The sequence below is a fragment of the Aquila chrysaetos genome, unplaced genomic scaffold (genome assembly GCF_900496995.4).
Source record: "Aquila chrysaetos chrysaetos unplaced genomic scaffold, bAquChr1.4, whole genome shotgun sequence".
Lineage (NCBI taxonomy): Eukaryota > Metazoa > Chordata > Aves > Accipitriformes > Accipitridae > Aquila > Aquila chrysaetos.
The window spans coordinates 79,873-99,977 of NW_024470401.1; the positions used below are offsets into that span (position 1 = coordinate 79,873).

At 72.8% G+C, this 20,105-nt stretch overlaps 5 protein-coding genes across 5 annotated transcripts; all 5 read left to right on the forward strand.

Moving 5' to 3' along the window:
- The first annotated feature begins 1,932 nt into the window (after window positions 1–1,932).
- On the forward strand, window positions 1,933–7,802 carry ZMYND15 (zinc finger MYND-type containing 15). Its single transcript, XM_030006928.1, is given in 16 exon segments — window positions 1,933–2,086; window positions 2,088–2,220; window positions 2,223–2,481; window positions 2,789–3,005; window positions 3,123–3,273; window positions 3,652–3,763; window positions 3,765–3,797; window positions 4,111–4,260; window positions 4,582–4,668; window positions 5,116–5,232; window positions 5,454–5,542; window positions 6,014–6,115; window positions 6,379–6,484; window positions 6,638–6,696; window positions 7,131–7,292; window positions 7,644–7,802. Coding segments are annotated over 16 exon segments (2,031 nt in total). The 5' UTR covers window positions 1,933–1,991.
- A 1,328-nt stretch (window positions 7,803–9,130) lies between these two features.
- CLDN7 (claudin 7) lies at window positions 9,131–11,490 on the forward strand. Its single transcript, XM_030006926.1, is given in 5 exon segments — window positions 9,131–9,353; window positions 10,514–10,678; window positions 10,901–10,985; window positions 11,216–11,249; window positions 11,251–11,490. Coding segments are annotated over 5 exon segments (642 nt in total). The 3' UTR covers window positions 11,386–11,490.
- Window positions 11,491–11,761: 271 nt separating this feature from the next.
- Window positions 11,762–13,969, forward strand: ELP5 (elongator acetyltransferase complex subunit 5). The gene is made up of 6 exons (XM_030006924.2): window positions 11,762–11,921; window positions 11,996–12,056; window positions 12,135–12,215; window positions 12,513–12,732; window positions 13,441–13,676; window positions 13,764–13,969. The coding sequence occupies exons 1-6, from the start codon at window positions 11,762–11,764 to the stop codon at window positions 13,861–13,863; spliced, it is 858 nt and encodes a 285-aa protein (XP_029862784.1). The 3' UTR covers window positions 13,864–13,969.
- A 658-nt stretch (window positions 13,970–14,627) lies between these two features.
- Window positions 14,628–17,867, forward strand: CTDNEP1 (CTD nuclear envelope phosphatase 1). The gene is given in 9 exon segments (XM_030006937.2): window positions 14,628–14,819; window positions 15,558–15,624; window positions 15,832–15,929; window positions 15,931–15,951; window positions 16,085–16,156; window positions 16,251–16,367; window positions 16,724–16,835; window positions 16,924–17,008; window positions 17,463–17,867. Coding segments are annotated over 9 exon segments (735 nt in total). The 5' UTR covers window positions 14,628–14,717; the 3' UTR covers window positions 17,524–17,867.
- An 820-nt stretch (window positions 17,868–18,687) lies between these two features.
- LOC115338362 (GABA type A receptor-associated protein) lies at window positions 18,688–19,986 on the forward strand. Its single transcript, XM_030006931.2, has 4 exons — window positions 18,688–18,914; window positions 19,336–19,414; window positions 19,509–19,627; window positions 19,839–19,986. Exons 1-4 carry the CDS (start codon window positions 18,825–18,827, stop codon window positions 19,902–19,904), a joined length of 354 nt encoding a protein of 117 aa, XP_029862791.1. The 5' UTR covers window positions 18,688–18,824; the 3' UTR covers window positions 19,905–19,986.
- The last annotated feature ends 119 nt before the right edge of the window (window positions 19,987–20,105 follow it).

The window sequence follows — 20,105 nt, forward strand, 5'->3', positions numbered from 1 at the left end:
GGGAGAGGAAAGGGTGGCAGGGGTTAAGGCTCCCTCCAGGTGTTGGGCAGCCCTGGGGGTCCCCCCGCCTCGCGGGGGTGTGGGGCAGGGACCCACCTTGGCGTTTCCAGAGCTGCAGCAGCTCCACAACCCACGGCGAGTCCTGGAGCCCACAGATCTGCTTGTGGGGCAGCACGAACCTGGGGGGGGCACAGGGGCTGTCATGGGGCACGGGGGGGGGACGTTGGGGGCTGCTGTGGGGCACAGGGGCTGTCATGGGGCATGGGGGGGGGACGTGGGGGGCTGCTATGGGGGGGATCCCTCCCATCTATAGGCCCCAGACCCCATCTATGGGGCCTGGCTCCCCCTGGTCCACCCCCTCCCCAGTCGGAGCGTCCTGGGCACCAGTTCTCGGTTCCTCTTTTGCTGCTGGGTTGGGGGGGGGGGGGGGGCAGGGGTGGCTGCGGGGGCAGGGGGGTGCGAAGGCCATCCGGGGGGCTGTGGGGAGCTGGGGGACCCTACGGGGCTGGGGGGGGGTGGCTCTAGGGTGCTGGGGTCTGAGGACAGGGTCTGGGGGGGGTCCCAGGGACTGATGTGGGGTGTTGGGGGTCTCTGGGGGGCAGTCGGGGTGTCCCTCACCTGCGCACATGGTTGGGGCAGAGATCTACCCGCAGCACATGGGGGGCCAGGGAGGGGAGGCGCACGGCGGGGGGGGGGCTTCCAAGGCCAGCGGTGGGTGCAGGTGCAGGCCCCCGCCGAGCCCCCCACGTTCCCCAGCGCTGGCGTGGAGGGGAGTGGGGGTCAGAGGGGGGCACCGGACCGGGACACCCCCAGCCAGAGACTCCCCCCCCCCCCGCGATCCCCAAAGCCCCGGCACCCCCCCCCCCCCCCCCCCCCGTCTTTGTACGTCCCATCCCGGTTCCCGTCATCCCCCCCCCCCGGCTCCCGCTGCCCCGGGACCCACCCCCTGCGCCCCCCCGCCACGGTTCCCGGCCGGTCCCGGTGCCCCCTCGCCCCCCCCCGGTCCCGGTACCTCCCCAGGGCGGCAGCAGCACCAGCACCAGCAGCCCCGGCCCCATAGCGCGGCCGCACCGGGGAGAACCGGGCGGAGGCGACACCGGCTGCCCCTCCCGGACGGGACGGCACCGCCCGCGGGGCCGCTCCGCCCCCCCCCGCCCCCGCCGGGAACCCCCGAACGGGCACCGGGAACCCCCGGTCCAGCACCGGCAGCCCCCGAGCCGGCGCCGGGACCCCCCAGCCGGGACCGCCCCAGCCGGGACCGCCCCCCTCACCCCACCCCGGTTCGGTCCGGCCCCCGCCCCGGGGCACCGGCAGCCCCGAACCGGGACCCCGGAACCCCCCCGCACCCCCGCCACCCCCTTTCGGTTTCCGTTTCGACTTCGGGGCCGGTGTCTTTCCCGGCAGCGTGGGGTCACGGCCGCTCCCTGACATCACGCACCGCCCCGGCCGGCCCCGGGATTCCAGGGAGGGGCCGCCGGGGGCGTGGTGAGCGCGAGGGAGGGGCCCCCGTCACGGGCGTCACACGCGTGGCGTCACGGGTGTGACGTCACAGGGGCGGCTTTGGGCTTCGAGGGTGCAGCGTGCCCGGTGGCGTCACGGCGGTGGCTTCAGGGCGGGGCACGGCCGGGACGCACAGGTGCTCCCTGCTGCGCCCCGCCCCGCCCCGGGCTCCACCCCCCGCCACGTTCCAGCCAATCAGCGCCGCCGGGGGGGGAGGGACCGCGATGACGTCACAGCGGCGCGGGAAAGCCCCGGCTGGTGTTTACCTTTGAATCCCCCCGGGCAGGAGGTGGCGGACGGGGGGGTCGGGGGTTCCCGGCGGGGGGTCGGGGGACCGGGGGCGGCCAAAGGGCGCTCGGGGGGGGGCCGGTTGGGGGCTGCGGGTTTGGAGGGGGCGTCGGGGGGGGGCCGGGTCCAGGGGGATCTGGGGGTGCCGGGTCTGGGGGGCTCGGGGGCGCCCCCCCCCCCCCTGACCCGGTGCCCCCCCCCAGATGGAGTTCCTGACGGGCTACCGGGCGGAGCTGCTGGAGCTGGTCTCGCTGGTGCTGGGCTGGCGCTGGGGGGCCGGGGGGACCCCCCCCGAGGCCGGGGGCACTGCGGCGGCTGCCCCCCGAGCCAGGGCCCTGGGTGCTGCACGCACTGCCCAACGCCCGCCTGGGGGTGGCCCTGCCCGCAGGGGGGGGCCCGGCGGGGGGGGGGGCCCCTCTGGGGACCCGCGGGGACCCCTCTGCGGAGACACGGCCCTGACACTGCCGGACCTGCGCCGCACCCTCACCTTCATCAGCCTGGAGGAGGAGGAGGAGGAGGAGGAGGAGGAGGAGGGTGGCGGCAGAGGCGGCCGCCCGGGTAATGCCCCCCCCCCGGAGGGACCCCTAAACGTGACCCCCCAGACCCCAAAACTGGTCGTCCCTGAGCTTGGCTGGGAGCCCCCGAACTGCCCCCCCCGGAGGGGGCCCTCATCCCGTGGGACCCTGAACCTGAGCCCAAAGGGACCCTGAGATCCCCCCAAAACTGACCCCGGGAGTGACCCCGTGGGACCCCAAACTCGATCCCAAAGGGACCCTGAGTTCCCCTGGTGGGACCCCGATCCTGAGCCCGAGGGACCCCCAACCCCACCCGGGAGGGCCCAAACCTCACCCTGACCTCACCGCACGGGGACCCTGACTCTGACCCCCAGCAGGACCCCGTGGGGCACCCGGGGTCCCCCCCCAGCCCCCCAGGAACTCCGGCCCCTCCTGACCCCCCAGGGACCCTGAACGCCCCCCTGACCCCTGTCCCCCGTCCCCAGGCCAGGTGCTGGTGGTGACGCGGGTGCTGCTGCTGACAGACGCCCGCGGGGCCCCCCTGGGCTTCGACTTCGAGCTGGGGTCCCCCCACGCCCCCCCCGCGCCCCCCCCGGCCCGCCGGGCCCTGGTCCTGCTCTGCCGCGCCATGGGGTGCCCCATGGCCGGGGGCCCCCCCCGCCGCCCCCGCCAGCTCGCCGTGGCGGATGCCGGCCTGCACGCGTGAGTGACCCCCCCAGCACCTTTTGGGCCCCCCCCCCGTGTCACCCCCCTGGAGGACCAGCCACCTCTCGGAGCGTCCCCCCCGTGACACCCCGTGCCCCCCTGTGCCCCTCCCAGTGCCCTGCAGCCGGCCGCCGCACGCCTGGGGATGACGCTGGTGGGGACCCACCTGCGGGGCTGGGGCCCCCCCCCCACCCTCGGCCCCCCCCGCGCTGCGGTCCCGCCTCTGCCACGCTTGCGGGGGGCTCGCCAGGACCCCGCTGCCATGGTGAGGGGGGCCAGGGGGGCAAGGGGGATGCACAGGTGGGGGGGGCATTGGGGGGGCATTGGGGTGCAGGGGGGGCACCAGAGGGGAGGGGGGTCCCCCGGGAGATGCAAAGGTGGGGGGGTGCATTGGGCTGCAGGGAGTGCTTTGGGGTGCGAGGGCACGCAGAGGGGTGCAGGGGGGCCCGGGGGGGTGCACAGGGGGTTCCAGGGGCCCCCCCAGCGCTGACCCCCCCCCCAGCCCACAGTGCCAGCCTGTGCCGCGCTGCTCCGAGGGGTGCGTTGGGGCACAGAGGGGCTTGGGGGTGCGATGGGGTGCAGGGGGGTGTGTGTGGGGGGGTTAGGTGTGCAGGGGGTTGCTGACGCCCCCCCCCCCCCCCAGCCCGCAGTGCCGGGCTGTGCTGTACTGCTCCGAGGGGTGCCGGGCAGCCGAGGCTCTCGGGGTGCACCGGGGCTGGTGCCGCCAGCTCGGGGGGTTCATGGGGCGCACGGCCACCCTGGCGCAGCTGCCCTTCACCTTCACCGCAGGTGGGGGGCCGGGGGGCAAGGGCTGGGGGGAGGATGGGGGTTAGGGGTGCGATTGGGGGGGTTGGGGGTGCGGTTGGGAGGGGGCGGGGTGCGATGGGGTGCAGCGGGGTGACGGGGGTTGCGGCAGGGCTGGGGGGGTGCAAGGGGGTGACGGGGGTTGCGGCAGGGCTGGGGGTGCAGTGGGGTGCTGGGGGTGCAGTGGGTGCTGCAGGGCACAGCAGGGTGCTGGGGGGGATACCTGGGGTGCAACGGGGGGCCGTGGGGTGCCATGGGGTACTATGGGGTGCCATGGAGTGTCTGCCTGCCCCCCCAGAGGTGACAAGCGAGACCTTTGACAAGGAGCGGTTCCTGGGAGCGCGGGGGCTCACCCGGGGGGGCTGGGCCCACCTCAGCATGCTGGTGCGGGCCCCCGACTATGGCGTGGGGCTGGGGGGGGACTGCCACCCCCTCGGGACCCCCCACGGTGAGCGACTGCAGGGGGGACGGGCGGACGGGGGGGCTCTGGGGGGCAATTGAGGGGCTCTGGGGGGTTCCGGGAGGCAATGGGGGGTGCTGAGAGGGCAAGCGGGGGGCTCAGGGGGTCTGGGGGGAGCAATGGGGTGCACTGGGGGAGCACTGAGGGGATAATTGGGGGCTTGGGGGGATCTGAGGGGCTTGGAGGGGCACTTGGGGGGATTGAGGACTCGGGGGTAATTGGGAGTTATTGGGGGGCTCTGGGAGCTATTGAGGGGCCCTGGGGGTGCTGGGGTTATGGGGGTCACTGATGCCCTGTGCCCCCTCCCAGACCTCCCCTTTGAGGGGCTGCAGCCGGCCGGGGAGGTGTCGCTGCCCCCCGCCCCCTCCAAGCCCCCCCCACCCAACAGCTTCTTCAGTGAGTGGGGGGGAACGGGGGGGGTGTTGGGGTGCAATGGGGCTTCGATGGGAGACATTGGGGTGCAATGGGTGGGCGTTGGGGGTGCAATGGGGGGTGCATTAGGCATTCGTTGGGGGACACTGGGGGGGTCCTGGGGGTGCACGGGGTGCTCCAAGGGCTGTTGTGGGGGGCCGTGGGGTGGTGCAGGGTGCTAAGGGGGGCCATGGGGTGCCTTTGGGGGGCTGTGGGGTGGTATAGGGTGCTGTGGGGTGCTGTGGGGTCCCTTGGGGGGCCGTGGGGTGGTGTGGGGGGCCGTGGGGGGCCGTGGGGGGCCACGGGATGCCAGGGGCTGCAGTGGGGTGCAGTGTGGGGTGCCAGGGGGGCCGTGGGGGGCCATGGGGTACCGAGGGGTTCCATGGGGTGCCGTGGGGTGCAGCAGGATGCCTGACCCCCCCCCCCCCCCAGGCTCCTGGCAGCAGTACTACGCCTGGCGGGGGCTGCCCCTCAGCTCCCCCCTGGCCGCGCTGCTCTCCTACCCCCTGAGCCTCTACTACATCGTCACCAGCCTCGTGCCCCAGCACTGTAAGTGTGGTCTGGGGGGGCTTGACTGGGGAGACTGGAGGCACTGGGGGACTGGGCAAGGGTGACCTGGGGGGTCAGGGGTGCCCCTGCAGGGCCAGGTCATCCCCCTGGTAATGGGGGTCCCGTGTGGGGGTCCTCATTTGAGAAGCCCTTTGGGGCGTGCCCCGGGGGGGAGGGTCCCCTTTGGGGGTCCCCACTGAGGGTCCCTCGGGGTCCCCCAGTCCCGGAGCTGAACATCCTGAGGAAGCGCTCGCTGCGGGTCCAGGTGGAGGAGAGCGGCCGGGAGCTGCAGCTGGTCGGGCTCTTCTGGGTGCGTACTGGGAGGGGCTGGGAGAACCAGGAGGGACTGGGAGAGACTGGGAACACTGGGAGAGACTGAGGGCATTGGGAACACTAGGAGGGACTGGGAGCACTGGGAGAGACTGGGGGCACGACTGGGAGCGACTGAGGGCATTGGGAACAGTAGGAGGGATTGGGAGGACTGGGAGGGACTAGGAAAGCCTGGGAGCACTGGGAGAGACTGGGAAAGCCTGGGAGCACTGGGAGAGACTGAAGGCATCGGGTACAGTAGGAGGGACTGGGAGGGACCCAGGGAACTGAGAGGGACTGGGGGCACTGGGAGCTGCAGCTGGTCGGGCTCTTCTGGGTAGATACTGCGGGGACTGGAGGGGACTGGGAGCGCTGGGATCGGTGGGCAGAAGGTGCCGGGGTCTGTCAGAGGGGCTGGGGGTCTCAGAGGGGGGTCAGGGGTCTCACCACCTCCCCCCACCCCATGCCCCAGGAGCTGTCGGTGCTGCTGCCCCACATCTCCCTGGAGCTGCTGTTCCTGGGGGGCTCCGTGCCCCCACCCATGGACGGGCGGCGATTCCTGCTGCACCGCACGGTGGGGGGGGGGGGGGGGGTCATGGGGGCCGGGGGGGGGCACATGCATGTGGAGACCTGAGGGGTTGTGGGGGTGAACGGGTGGGGGGTGTCATGGGGTGAACGGGTGGGGGGTGTCATGGGGGGACGTAAGGACACGGGGGGCACATGAACACTTTGGGGGGGCAGTTGGGGGCACTGGGGGTTGTTGGGGGGCAGTCAGGGGGGCCAAGGGGGCCATGACGCCCAGCCAAGGGGGTGCCTGACACCCCCCCCCCCCCGCAGGAGGTGCAGGAGCTGCTCCCAGGGACCCCCTCAAAGGCGGGGGGGCCCCGGGGGGTGCAGGTGGCATTCAGCACCCGCCCCGGCCCCCGCCCCGACCTCGTCATTGGTGAGTGGGGACACAGTGGTGGGGGGGCACGGGAGACAGTGGGGTCCGGGGAGGCGAGGGGGTCATTGGGGGCTGTGGAGGGTGTGGGGGGCACCTGGGGGGCAGGTGGGGGTGAGCTGGGGTCACACGGGGTCTCTGGGTGCCCCCCCCCAGGGTTCAACCCCGGCTTCGCCCTGAAGGAGTCATGGCTCAGCGCCCTCCCCCGCCTGCAGGTTAGACCCCAGGACCCCAATACCCCCTCCGGACCCCTCTGGGAACCCAATGACTCCCTAGGGACCCCCCTAGCACTCCTGGGGACCCCCTTAATACCCCCCAGGACCCCAATACCGCCCCCCCAGGGAACCCAATGACCCCCTAACACCCCTGGAGACCCCCCCTAATAACTAACCCCCTGGGGCCCCCCAGTAACCCCTTGGGAATCCCCCTAACCCCCCCCCCAGGGTCTCCAAACAATGCCCCCCGGGAGCCCTTTATCCCCTTAATACACCCCGGGAACCCCCAATAACTCCCAAGGAGCCCCCTGATCCCCCCCCCAGGGACCCCGCTACCCCTCCAGCACCCCAGGGCCCCGGGGTGGGGGGGGACCCCCGATGGGGGACGGGACAGTCCCAGACGTGGGGTGTCTCCCCCCCCCCCCCCCCCCCAGGCGCAGCGGGTGCCGGCGTACTTCGCGGAGTGGGGGGAGTACGGCTGCGCGGTGGCCAGGGCGGCCGTGGGGGCGGCCACGGGGGGGGGCACCGGCCCCCCCCCTCCTCAACCCCTTCCGCTGCCCCTTCCGCCAGCCCGGCCTGGACAACGCCCTGCCCTGGTGAGCCCGACCCCTGACCCCTGACCTGACCCTGACACCCGACCTGGCCTTTGACACAGCCCTTGACCCTGACCCCAACCCCGGGCCAACCTCTGACCCCACACTGACCCGTGACCTGACCTCTGAACCCTGAGTCAACCTTTGATCTGACCCTCAACCCTGACAGACCTGACCTTTAACCAAGCCTTTGACCCTGACCCCAAGTGCTGACCTGACCTCTGACCCTAGCACCTGACCCCTGAGCCCAATGCTGACCCTGACCCCTCCTTGACCTCCACCCGCTAGCCCTGACCTCTGACCCCACCCCTGGCTCCACCCTGACCCCGGCTGACCTCTGCCCTCTGACCCCAGGTACGCCAACGCCTTCATCTTCCAGCTGCTCTACAAGGGGGGGGCGGGGGGGCCCCGTCCCCCCCCGGCAGCGGCCCCCCCCCCCCGCTCGCCCCCCGCCAGCCCCCCCCCGCGAGCGCCGCCGCGACAAGCGCCCCCCCCCGCCGCCGACGCTGCTGACCGGGGAGCGCCGGGGTCGTTAGCTGATTAATGGGAGCCCGGGGGGGACACACACACAATAAACGCGTGTTTGACCACCAGGCAGAGCCTCCGGGAGCCCCCCCCCACCCCATAGCCCCCATCACCTGTGGCCCCCCCCCGTGCCCCCCCCAGCTGGCCCTGGGCCAACACGGCCGCTCCCCGCCCCGGGACCCCCATCTCTCCTGCCCCATGGCGGGGTCTGCGTCCAGGGTCCGGGGGGGGGGGCCAGGACGGGCGTGTGGCCCCGCCCGGGACAGGCAGGTGGGGACAGACGGACAGGCAGGGACGGGCAGGGACGGGCAGGCAGGTGGGGACAGGCAGGCAGGTGGGGACAGAGGGACGGGCAGGGATGGGCAGTGATGGGCAGGGACAGACGGACAGGTGGGAACGGGCAGGCAGGTGGGGACAGACGGACAGGGAGGCAGGTGGGGACAGAGGGACGGGCAGGGACAGACGGACCCCGGACCCTCGCTCGCCCCACACCCAAACCCCCCCCCCCGTCTTGTCCCCGTCGCTGTCCCCGCCCCGATGACGTCACCCGCCCCGATGACGTCACCGACACCCCCCACCCCCACGTCACCCGCCCCGCCCCCCGAGGGCCGGCCCCCATATACAGGTGCGCGCACCTGCCCGGCCCCAACCGCGCAGGGGTCGCTGCTGCGGCGCCTATAGGGGCCCATAGGGGGTCTATAGGGGGTCCCTGCTGCTCGCGGGGTCTCTAAAGGGGCTCTGGGGGGTCTCTATAGGGGGTCCCTGCTGCTCGCAGGGTCTCTACAGCCTCCCTGCCTCCGCAGGGGCTCTGTAGGGTCTCTGCTGCCTGCGGGGGTCTATAGTCTCGCTGCCGCCTGCCTCTCTATACTGTTCTTGTCCGCTGTGCCCGGAGGGTCGCTCCGGGGCTGCTGCTGCTGCGGGCTCTGTAGGGTCTCTGTCGGGGGCCTCTAGGCTACAGGGTCTCTGTAGGGTCTCTGTCGGGGGTCTCTAGGCTATAGGGTCTCTGTAAGCTCGCTGTCGGGGGTCTCTAGGCTATAGGGTCTCTGTAGGCTCGCTGTCGGGGGTCTCTAGGCTATAGGGTGTCTGTAGGCTCGCTGTCGGGGGTCTCTAGGCTATAGGGTCTCTGTAGGCTCGCCGTAGGGTCTCTCTAGGCTCTCCTTAGGCCGCCTACAGCCTCAGCCTCTCCTGTCTATCGGGCCTCCGCAGGGCTTCTCCGGGCTCTTCCCCGGCTCCCCGTAGGGCGCCTATAAGGCCCCCGGTCCATAGGGTCCTCCCAGGGGTGCCGACCCCCGCCCCGTCCCGCAGGCGCCGGGGCGATGGCGCACGGGGGGCTGCAGGTGCTGGGGCTGGTGCTGTCGCTGGCAGGGTGGGGGGCGTTGGTGGCGGCCGCGGTGCTGCCGCAGTGGCAGATGTCCTCCTTCGCCGGGGACACCATCATCACGGCGGTGGTCACCTACCAGGGGCTGTGGATGAGCTGCGCCAGCCAGAGCACCGGCCAGCTCCAGTGCAAGAGCTACGACTCCATCCTCGCCCTGCCCGGTGAGGGGGGGGGGGGGGGGCCGGGGGGGTGTGTTCTGGGGGGTGATGGGGTGCAGGGGGGAGTCCCTGGGGGTGCAGGGGTCCGGGGGGTGTCAGTGATGGGGAGGGGGGAGGAGGTTGGGGACAGTCACAGCACGTCATGACCCCAAAACAGGGGGAACCCAGGCGTCTGGGAGCTGCCATGGCTGGGGGGGGGGGGGGGGTCTGCCCCCGCCCCCCCCCCAGAACTGGGGGGGACCCCTGACCCCCCTGCCCGGCCTGGGGGGTCCCAACCACTGGAGCCGAAGAACCAGCCGAGTCGGTGGGGGGAGGGGCCACCTCCCAGATGCCTGGGGTCCCCTCGGGACGGGTGGGGGGTCCCCGGGGGTGGGGGCAGGGGCAGGGGTCACGCCCACTCCCACCACCCGACTGCAGGGGTCAGCGGGGTCACCTGTACGCCTGGGCCCCCCCCCCGGGATGCCGGGACGCCGGGGTTCTCCCAGCCTTGGGACCCCCCGGGGGGACCCAGGTATCTGGCTTGGGGGGGGGGGCTGAAATCTGCCCCCCCACCCTGCGGGGGGACCCAGGCACCAGGGCCCTCCCTGCCCCCCCCCCCAGGGGAACCCAGGCGTCCGGGTGCTGCCTTCAGTTTCGCTGAAACTCCTGTCCTGGGGGGGGGCCCCTGAGTCACGAGCGGGAGCAGCCGTTGGGGTGTGGCAGGGTCCCCCCCGCAAGGGATGGGTACAAAGTCCCCCCCCCGCCCCAGGGTGGTGCCGGGGAACCCGGGCATCCGGGTCACCCCGACGTGACCTACGGTCACCCCCCCCGGGGGACCCAGGCGTCCAGGGGAGGGGGGGACCCAGGGGTCCGGGGGACCCCCGCTTCACCCCCTGGTACCCGGGGACGCTCCAGTGTCCCCTGCCGTGCTGGCAGGGACCCAAAACCCGGGGTGTCCCTGCCTGTCCCCTGCCCGTCCCTCCTGCCTGTCCCTGCCTGTGGAAAGGTCAAAGTCTAAACCTGGGGACAGGCAGGGGCCATAAACCTGTAACCCCCCCCCGGCCCTGCCTGCCGAGGTCCCCTCTGGGCTTAAGGGCAGCAGGATGGGGGGGGGACAGTGCTGGAGGGCTCTGACCTCCTGTGACCCCCTGACCCCCCCTGTGACACACACCCCCCCCCCCAAGGGTACATCCAGGTGACACGGGCGCTGATGGTGGTGGCGGGGGTGCTGGGCCCCCTCGCCATGGGGGTGGCGGTGATGGGGATGAAGTGCACCCGCTGTGGAGGGGACGACCCCCGGCGCAAGGCCGGCATGGCGGCTGCTGGCGGCGGCCTCTTCCTCCTGTCCGGTGAGCAGCACCCCCAAGAGCTCTCCCCCATTTTGGGGTTCCCCCCCCCCCGCCTTGGGGACCCCACATCCCCATTTTGGGGTCCCTGTCCCCTGTTGGGGACCCCACACGCCTGTTTCAGGGGTCTCTACCCGCTATTGGGGACCCCCCCCTGCCCCACCACCCCGGCTTGGGGTGGGGGGGGGGTCTCAGGGGGCTTACAGGGTGCCCCCCCCCCCCCAGGGCTGGCAGGGCTGATCGCCTGCTCCTGGTACGGCCACCGCATCGTCACCAACTTCTACGACCCCACGGTCCCCGTCAACTTCAAGTGAGGGGGGTTCGGGGGGAGGAGGGCTATGGGGCAGGGTTTGGGGGTTCAGTGGAGCTGGGAGGGGTCTGGGGGGGCTGTGGGGCAGGTCTGGGTGGCTGTGGGGAGGGTTTGGGGGGCTGTGGGGCAGGTGTGGGGGGGCTTTGGGGGTGCAGGGGGCTGTGGGGCAGGTCGGGGGGGGCTGTGGGGAGGGCTTGCGGGTGCCTCACCCCTGTTTGTCCCCCCCTCAGGTTCGAGTTCGGCGCCGCCATCTTCGTGGGCTGGGGGGGGGGCTGCCCTGGCCCTGCTCGGTGGAGCCATGCTGGCCTGCTCCTGCCCCCGGCGTGGGGGGCACGGCCGGGCCTACCCCCGCAGCAAGGCCGCCAGCCCCCAGCCCCCCAGCAACCGCGAGTACGTCTGAGGGGTCTCCGTGCTGGGGCCCCCCCGAGCCCCCAGCACGGCTTTGGGGACCCCCCTCCCAAGCCCCCATCCCCCCTGTGGGGTCCTCTCCCAAGCTTGGGAGCGTCTGCCCTCCCCCGGGGACCCCAAACACTGTGGGGTCCCCCTCCACTTAGGGGCAGGGAGCCCCCCAAGCTGGCGTTGGGGGCCCCCAAGTTTCAGGATACCCCCTCCGGGGGGGGTGGGGGTTGGGGGTCTCCGCAGGCTCCTCGTGAGTGTTTTTGTATGAAATAAATTTTTGTGTGTGTTTTAACTCTTTTCTGGCCGAGTTGGGTTCATGGGGCCCCCCACCCGCGACGGGGCCCCCCCAAAACGCACTTACCCTCTCCTGTCCCAACATGGCGGCGCCCTTTGCCGTACGGCGGCGGCGTCATCGGGAGGCGCCCCCCGAACGTGGCGGCGCCCGTCGCCGTACGGCGGCGTCATCAGGAGGCGCCGGCTCGGCGATGCTGGAGGCGCTGGTGGCGGGCGGCGCGGAGGGGCTGGTCCTCGTGCGAGGTGGGGGGGCGGCGGGGGGCTGGGTTGGGGGCGCTGTGGGGTGCCGGGGGGCTCACCCATGTCCCCCCCGCCAGACAACGCCGCCTGCGAGGGTCGCAGCCTCCTCCGGGCCTTCGTCACCGCCGCCGTGCAGAGGTGGGGGGCTGGGGGAAGGGGGGCTGGGGGGGTCAGCCCCCCCCCCCCCTCCCCTCGCTCACCCCCCCCACCTCCCAGGGCCGAGCGCGTCCTCGTCGTCCTCTTCGACGTCCCCCGGGAGCAGTTCGAGGCCGGGCTGAGCCCCTCAGTGAAGGAGCAGTGAGTGCGACCCCCCCACAGCCCCCCCCATGGGCACCCAGAGAGCCCCCCATGGTCCCCTGTGGGCACACTGTGGATTCTCATGTCCCCCCAGAGACTCCCACGGGCACCCGTGGCCCCCCATAGCACCTCTGTGGCCCCACAGCCCCTCCCCGGGCACCCAATGGACCCCCGTGATGCCCCATACCCCCCCTACCGGCACCTATGGATCCCCATAGCATTCCCCCAGCCCCCTGTAGCCCCCCCCATAGCCCCTCCCTAGCCCCCCCGCAGCTCCCCTGACCCCCCCCTTTCCAGGCTCCTGTACCGCGATGGCTTCACGGACCCCCTGGGCTGGAGTGGGCCGGACCCTGACCTGCGGGCAGGCGATTTCGGGGGGCTGCTAGCGGGGGGGCTCCCCTCGGGGGGGGCCCCTGACGCTGGTGCTGGACTCACTCAGCTGGCTGCTGCTGCGCCTGCCCCCCCCCTGCCTCTGCCAGGCCCTGGGGGCCCTGCTGGGGGGGGGCCCCCGGCTCCGGTCAGGACATCTGGGGTCCCTTGGGGCGTGGGGTGGGCCTGACACTGGGGTCTCCGTAGGGTTGGGGTGTGGGGGTGGGGGTGCCCCCAGTTGGGGATGGGGGTGAAGGGGGTAGCTCAGGCACTGGGGTCCCCAGGGGGGGGGGGGGAAGGGGGACACCCCTAGATTGGGGTATGGGGGGGTCCAGGCATTGGGGTCCTCATGGGCTTGGGCCATGAGTGCCCCCCCAGTTGGGGTTTGGGGTGCAAGGGGGGGAGCCTGGACACTGGCATCCCCATAGGTTTGGGGTGCAGGGGGGGCCCCAACTGGGGTTTGGGGTGCAGGGGGGGCCCAGATACCAGGGTGCCCATAGGGTTGGGGTGCAGGGGGTCCTCTGGATCGGTGTGTGGGCCCCCCCCCGGACGCCTGTGCCCCCCCCGCCCCCCAGTCCGCCCCTCCCGCCTGCTGGCGCTGCTGCACGGGGACCTGCACCCCCCCAGGCTGCTGCAGGCGCTGGGGGCCCTGGCCAGCACCCAGCTCATCCTGGGGGGGGCCCCCCCCGGCCCGGGCACCCTCCGACTCGCCAGCGTGCTCAGCCGCCCCCGCAGGGGGGGTGTCAGGCAGAAGGGTGGGTGCGGGGGGGCGGGGGCACCCATGCGGTCACGGTGGGTCACAGTGCCCGCAGTCGGGTTGCCCCTGGCCCCCCCCAAACCTCTTCCCCCCCCCCAGGACGAGAGCTTCACCCTCCTGCCTGATGGCTCCCTGCGCTCTCTGGGGGTGCCCACCCCCACGCCAGAGGAGGAGGACGGGAGACCCCCCCCCTCCGTGGCCCGGACGCCTGGGTCCCCCAGGGATTCAGGGGGCCGGGCCCCCTCCCACCCCCTCACCTTCCGCCTGCAGCTGTCTGCAGCTGAGCGGGCAGCACGGGCAGCTGTGCCCCCCCCGTACCAGCTCAGCACCCCTAAGTGAGTTGGGAGGGGGGGAACCCCAGTCCCCTCCCAGTCCAGGCTCCCAGTCAAGACCAGTCTCCCCAGTAACCCGCTCCCCTCCAGGAGATCGACCCTCCTCCGGACACCCGGGACCATCGTCTGTGCCCTGGAACCCCCCGAGGACGAGGACCCCGAGGACCCTGACGACGACCTGGACGTGTGACACGCCCCCCCCCCAGGTTTATTGTAGGACCTATGTAAACCCAGGGGGTTACTGTAGGACCTACGTAAACGTTGGGACCCCCAATAAAGCTGTCGCATCTCCCCCACCTCCGTGTGGTCACTTGGGGGGGTCCCTTTTAGGGGGGACACCCCAATTCGGGGTGGGGAGCGGGCCCGGACGTTTGGGTGTCCCCCCCGGGGGGGGGGGGGGGGGGGAGACACCCCGATTACAGGGAGGGGGGAAACAGGGACCCGGGGCTGGCGCTGGAAGGAGAGGCCACGCTCCTCACGGAGGCCACGCCCCTGCCTAGCACGGCACACGCTCGTGGCCACGCCCCCGAGGGATTCCCCCTCCGCCACGCCCCTTTATCGTCGGAGGCCACGCCCCAGGCCTTGGCGCAGGCGCAGCAGCCCTCCTCCCCTCGCGGCCGGCCTTGGCGCCGCGCCCGCGCCCCGGAAGTGCTCGGCCGGAAGTGACCCCGGCGGCGGCGAGAGCGGCGGGAGGGGCCGGGCGGGAGCGCGATGGCGGCGGCCGGGGGCGCCCGCCGGTAACGGCCGAGCTCGCCCGACCCGCCGCGGCCGGGGACCGCCGGGGGCCCTTCCCCGGGACCGCCTCCCCCGCGCCTCCGGCGCCGCCGCCGACCCCTTCTCCGGGCCTCCGGGGCCGCCGCTACTCCCGGGGCCGCCGCTACCCTCCTGATCCGCCCTCCCCCGCCCGGCCTTCCCCCGTGCCGTCGGCGCATCTCCTGTTCCGGGCCGGCCCTGGTGTGGTCCCCGCCGCCGCCCCCGGCGCGGGGGGGCGCGAAGCTGGCGGAGCTGGGCCGGGCGGGGGGCGGCGGCGGGGCCGGTGCCGGGATGATGCGGACCCAGTGCCTGCTGGGGCTCCGCACCTTCGTGGCCTTCGCCACCAAACTCTGGAGCTTCCTCCTCTACATGCTGCGCCGGCAGGTCCGCACCGTGAGTACCGGGAGCGGGGGGCCGCACCGTGAGTACCGGCGGGGGGAGATGGGGGGGGCGGGCGGGTACCGGCTGTACCGGGACTTTGCAGGGGGCCAGGCCCGGCTGTGGGGGCTCCCGGTCCCCCCACTTCCTCCGGGGCCAGGGGCTTCAACATCCATCTGGGAGGTGGGGCCGGTTAGCGGGGGGGGGAGGGGTGCCTCTGTCCGTGCCTCAGTTTCCCCAACGGAGCCCCCCGTCCCTCCGGCTTGAGGGGCGCTGGGGGGGTCCCCAGCCGGCGGGGGACAGCGTGTCAGGGCTCCTCCACATCCCCAAAGTGGGGGCATGCTGGGTGACCACAGCCACCCCGGGTCCCTCAGGGGTTTGGGGGGGCATTAGGGGGGGACCCAGACATCCGGGCAGGAGGGGTGGGGGCACTGATGAGGAGCAGCAGGTGAGAGGTTTAATTTAGCCCTGGGGGGGGGGGACGCTGGCCCCCCCCCCGGGGCTCGGTGCCAGCGGCCACCGTCCCGTGCCCGGCAGTGACGGCGGAGGGGACGCTGCCAGGATGTGGTGATGGGGGGGGGGGCGGACACCGGGGTTCTATTCTGGGCATTGGGGGGGGGGCGGGATGCTCCGTTATGGCCTGGCTGCCCTGCCCCACGGTGCTGGGGGGTCAGGAGGGGGATCTGGGGGCTGTCCCCCCCCCGCTGCGGGGGTCCCTCGCAGATGTGACCGTCCCTTTCTCCCTCCCGGCAGGTGATTCAGTACCAGACGGTGCGATACGACGTCCTGCCCCTCTCCCCCGTCTCCCGCAACCGCCTCAGTAAGTCTGGGGCGGTCCCCGTGGGGTGGGGGGAGCCCCCAAACTGGGGGGGGAGCTGTGGGGTGGAGCAGGGAGAGCCCCAAAATGGGGGAGGTTCTGAGGAGGAGGAAGAGAAACAGACACGATGTGTTGGGGTTCAGAGGTGTTAATGGGGACCCCCCCGAATTGGGGGGACCCCCTGACTCCCCTTGCCTTCCCCCCCCCCAGACCAGGTGAAGAGGAAGATCCTCGTCTTGGACCTGGACGAGACCCTGATCCACTCACACCATGATGGTGTGCTGCGGCCCACCGTGCGCCCAGGGACCCCCCCCCGACTTCATCCTCAAGGTCAGGGGGGATGCGGGGGTCCCCAGGGGCAGAGTTTGGGGGTCCCGGGTGCTGGGGTGCAGCTGAGGGTCCCGCAACCTGAGGCAGGGGAAGTTGGTGTCCTGCTGACACACAACCCCCCCCTCCCCGCCAGGTCGTCATCGACAAACACCCCGTCCGGTTCTTCGTGCACAAGCGGCCCCATGTGGATTTCTTCCTGGAGGTGGTGAGTGCCCCGCCCCACCCTGGGGACCCCTCCCCGGCCCCGCCCTCCCCGCCCTGCCCCTCCCCGGCAGACCCCGGCGCTGACCCGCCCGCAGGTGAGCCAGTGGTACGAGCTGGTGGTGTTCACGGCCAGCATGGAGATCTACGGCTGCGCCGTGGCCGACAAGCTGGACAACAACCGCAGCATCCTCAACCGGCGCTACTACCGGCAGGTGGGCGGGGCCGGGGGCAGGGCTTGAGCGTTGGGGGTGGAGCCTCAAGGGGTGGGGCCAAGTGGGCGGGGTTAGGGCGGGGGGCGGGGTGAGTCCTGGGGATGGAGTAGCCTGGGGCTGGGTGAAATGGCCCGGGGGGTGGAGCTGCTGATGGGGGGGGGGGGGGCTAGCAGGGGGGGGGGTGGAGCTGCCTGGTGGGTGGAGCCACTGAGTGGGGGGCGGGGCCAGGTCAGGAGGGCAGAGCTGCTGCTGGGACAGGGCTGAGCGCTGTGGTTGTGGCTGCTGTGTGGGTAGCTGGTGGGCGTGGCTGGCCGAGGGGCGGGGCCTGACCCGGCCCCCCTCCCCCTACCCCCCAGCACTGCACGCTGGAGCTGGGCAGCTACATCAAGGACCTGTCGGTGGTGCACAGCGACCTCTCCAGCATCGTCATCCTTGACAACTCCCCCGGCGCCTACCGCAGCCACCCAGGTACGGCCTCCCCGCCCCTGGGACCCTTCCCCCCACCCCACCCCGGATCCCCCCCCAGCCCCTCACCCCCCCCCGCCTCTGCCCCCAGATAACGCCATCCCCATCAAGTCCTGGTTCAGCGACCCCAGCGACACGGCCTTGCTCAACCTGCTGCCCATGCTGGATGCCTTGAGGTGAGACCCTGGGGGGCAGAGCAGGGTCGGGAGGGCACAGCAGGGTCTGGGGGCTGTGCTGGGGGGGCAGAGCATGGTTGGGGGTGGACTGAGGGGCAGAGCAAGATGTGGGGGGGCACAGTGGGGTCTGGGGGGTATCCTAGGGGGGAGAGAGGCGGGTCTGGGGACTGTCCTGAGCAGCACAGCAGGTCGGGGCGGGGGGGGGCACAGGGAAGCCCAAGCAATGTCCTGGGGGGGCTCAGCTTGATCAGGGAGAACACAGTGGAGCCCAGGGGTGTTCCTGAGGGGCTCTGGGGGGGTGCAGGGGGGTGCCCTGGATGGGGGGGGGGGGGGGGGGGCGGGAGGCCAGGCGTTGGGTTATGGGACCCTGAGCAATCCTGATGTTGGGGTCTGTGCTGGTTTGGGGGTACTAGCAAGCCATTTGAGGGTCTCATGCTGCTCTGACCCCTCCCAGGTTCACAGCCGACGTCCGCTCCGTCCTGAGCCGCAACCTGCACCAGCACCGGCTGTGGTGACAGCAGCCCCGCCCCGCCCTGTCACCACCACCCCCACCGCTGCAGGGACGGGGACCCCCCGGGCCCCCCCCATGAGGGACAGAGCCCACGCCGTGGGGACTCCTCGGGGACTGTGCCAGCACCGTGGGGACCCCCTGTACCCCCCCACGAGGGACGGACTTTGCGCCGGGGGGGAACACACGAAGCTTCTCCCCCTGGCCGGTGGGGGGGGAGCATGGAGCCACCTGCCCCAACTTCAGTGCTGGGGGGGCGCGGGGGCTGCCCCCCCACCGGACGGATGGACGGACACGGACAGATGGGCACTGCCAGCCCCGCCCTCTTGTTTTTAAAAGACCTCGGTCCCACCTGCGGCGTCTCTGCCCTCTCTGTTTCGGGGTCCCTCCGTGAGTGTGTCCCAGCCACACGGGGGGGGGGGGGGGGGAGTCTCTACGTCCCCCACTGCATCCTCCCCCAACGCTGCTGCTGCTGCTGCCTGGGGGGCTCCCCCGGACGCCTGGGTTCCCTTCGCCTTCCCCGGGGTCCCCCATGTGCCGCCTCCCCCCCCCCCCCCCCCCCCCCCAGGCGCGGTGGTTCCGCCTGCGTCTGCTCCCCGCCCCCCCCCCCCCCCGGGGTGGTTCCGTCCGCATGCCAGCGCTGGCTCCGCCCTTTCGCCCCCGGCCACGCCTCCTGCCGTCGCGGTCAGCGGTCACGTGGCGTCACTGTTTACCTCGCGACCCCGCCCGCCACGTGACTCACCCCCCACGCGGTGACGTCAGTCACATGACGGCCGCAGCACCGCCGCGGATCCCTCCGCGCCGCCACCGCCCGGTTCCTTCCGCTCCCCCGCCGGTTCCACCCCGTTACCGGGGCCCGGCCCGCTCCTGTTCCAACCCCCCCCCACCCCCTCGCCAGCCTCCCCATTGCGCAACCGCCGTTAATGGGGGCGGGGGTGGGGGGGCCTACGCCGTTTCCGTACCGACGGAGGGTCCAGAGCGGCGGGCAATGCGCCCCGTGCGCATGCGCCACGCCGCCTGCGCGGGCCCTACGCCGAGCGCGCGGGCCCTACGCCGTCTGCGCGGGCGCTACGCCGAGTGCGCAGGCGCGGGCCGCCCCCTTCCCCGTCGCCGCGGGGCGGCGGCCGCTACGCCGATGGCGTGGCGCGCGCGCGCGCTGCGCTGTTGGCGTGGCGGCGGGGGCGGGGCCGGGGCCGCACCGGGAAGCGGGGGAGGGGCCGTATCCGTGCGCCGCGCACGCACCCTCCGGTCCCGGCCCGGTCCCGGTCCCGGCCCCGACCAGGCCCAGGCCCCGGTCCCGACCCGGCCATGAAGTTCCTGTACAAGGAGGAGCACCCGTTCGAGAAGCGCCGCTGCGAGGGCGAGAAGATCCGCAAGAAGTACCCGGACCGCGTCCCGGTGAGGGCGGGGGACCCGCGGGGGACCCCCCCGGGACCGCCCAGGGATCCCCCCCGGGACGCTCCCCGCGGCACCCCAGGACCCCCCGGAACCGCTTGGGGAGCCCCCGGGACCCCCCGCTCCGAGGCACCCAGGCGTCCGGCCGCAGCCAACCCCCCCCCCCACCCGTGACAACACCTTCTCATTGCCCCTTGGGGACCCTCCCCCCAGCCGACAGCCTCCCCCCTCGAGACAACCACCCACCCCAGGGTGTCCGGGACCCCCCCAGAACCCCTCCTGGAGCCGCTCCCTGCCCCCGTCCCGCTTCCCCATCGCTCCCCTCCGCCCAGGGCTGACCCGGGGGGTCCCTGAGGGGCCGGCACCCCTCCATGCCGGGGGGGTCCCGTACCCATCTCCCTCCCCCCCCCCCCCCCCCGCACAGGTCATCGTGGAGAAGGCGCCAAAGGCCCGAATCGGGGACCTGGATAAGAAGAAGTACCTGGTGCCCTCAGACCTGACAGGTGCGGGGGGGAGCGGGAGGGAGGCTTGGGGGAGGGCAGCTGGGGGGGGGTGTCCCTTGGTCCCCCCCTCACCGTGGTCCCCCCCCCCCTGCAGTGGGCCAGTTTTACTTCCTGATCCGGAAGCGGATCCACCTGCGGGCAGAGGACGCGCTCTTCTTCTTCGTCAACAACGTCATCCCCCCCACCAGCGCCACCATGGGCCAGCTCTACCAGGTGGGGTGGCGGGGGGGGCGGACGTGTGGGGCTGGGGGGGGGGGGAGTGGGGCACCCCACGGACTCGGCTGGGGTCCCTTGGGTGCCCCGTGGAGCTAAGGGCAGGGGGCAGGTACCGGTGCGGGGGGGGGGGGGGGGGGTATATGTGCTGGGGGGGACTGTGCCTGGGACACTCCTGATCTCCCTCCCGTGCCCCCCCCCCACCCCGCAGGAGCACCACGAGGAGGATTTCTTCCTGTACATCGCCTACAGTGATGAGAGCGTCTACGGGGCCTGAGCCCCCTCCGGCCCCCCCCCGCCGCCCCCCCCAGCCCCCCGCGGCGCCGCGGCTTCGGCCTCAATAAACGCGACGGAGCCGCCGAGCGGCCTCGGGACTCCTTTGTGCGGGGGCGGGGGGGGGGGGGCGGGGGGCGGGACGGGCGGGACGGGACTACAACTCCCGGCGTGCCCCGCGCCGGAAAGGAGGCCGTGGGCTGGG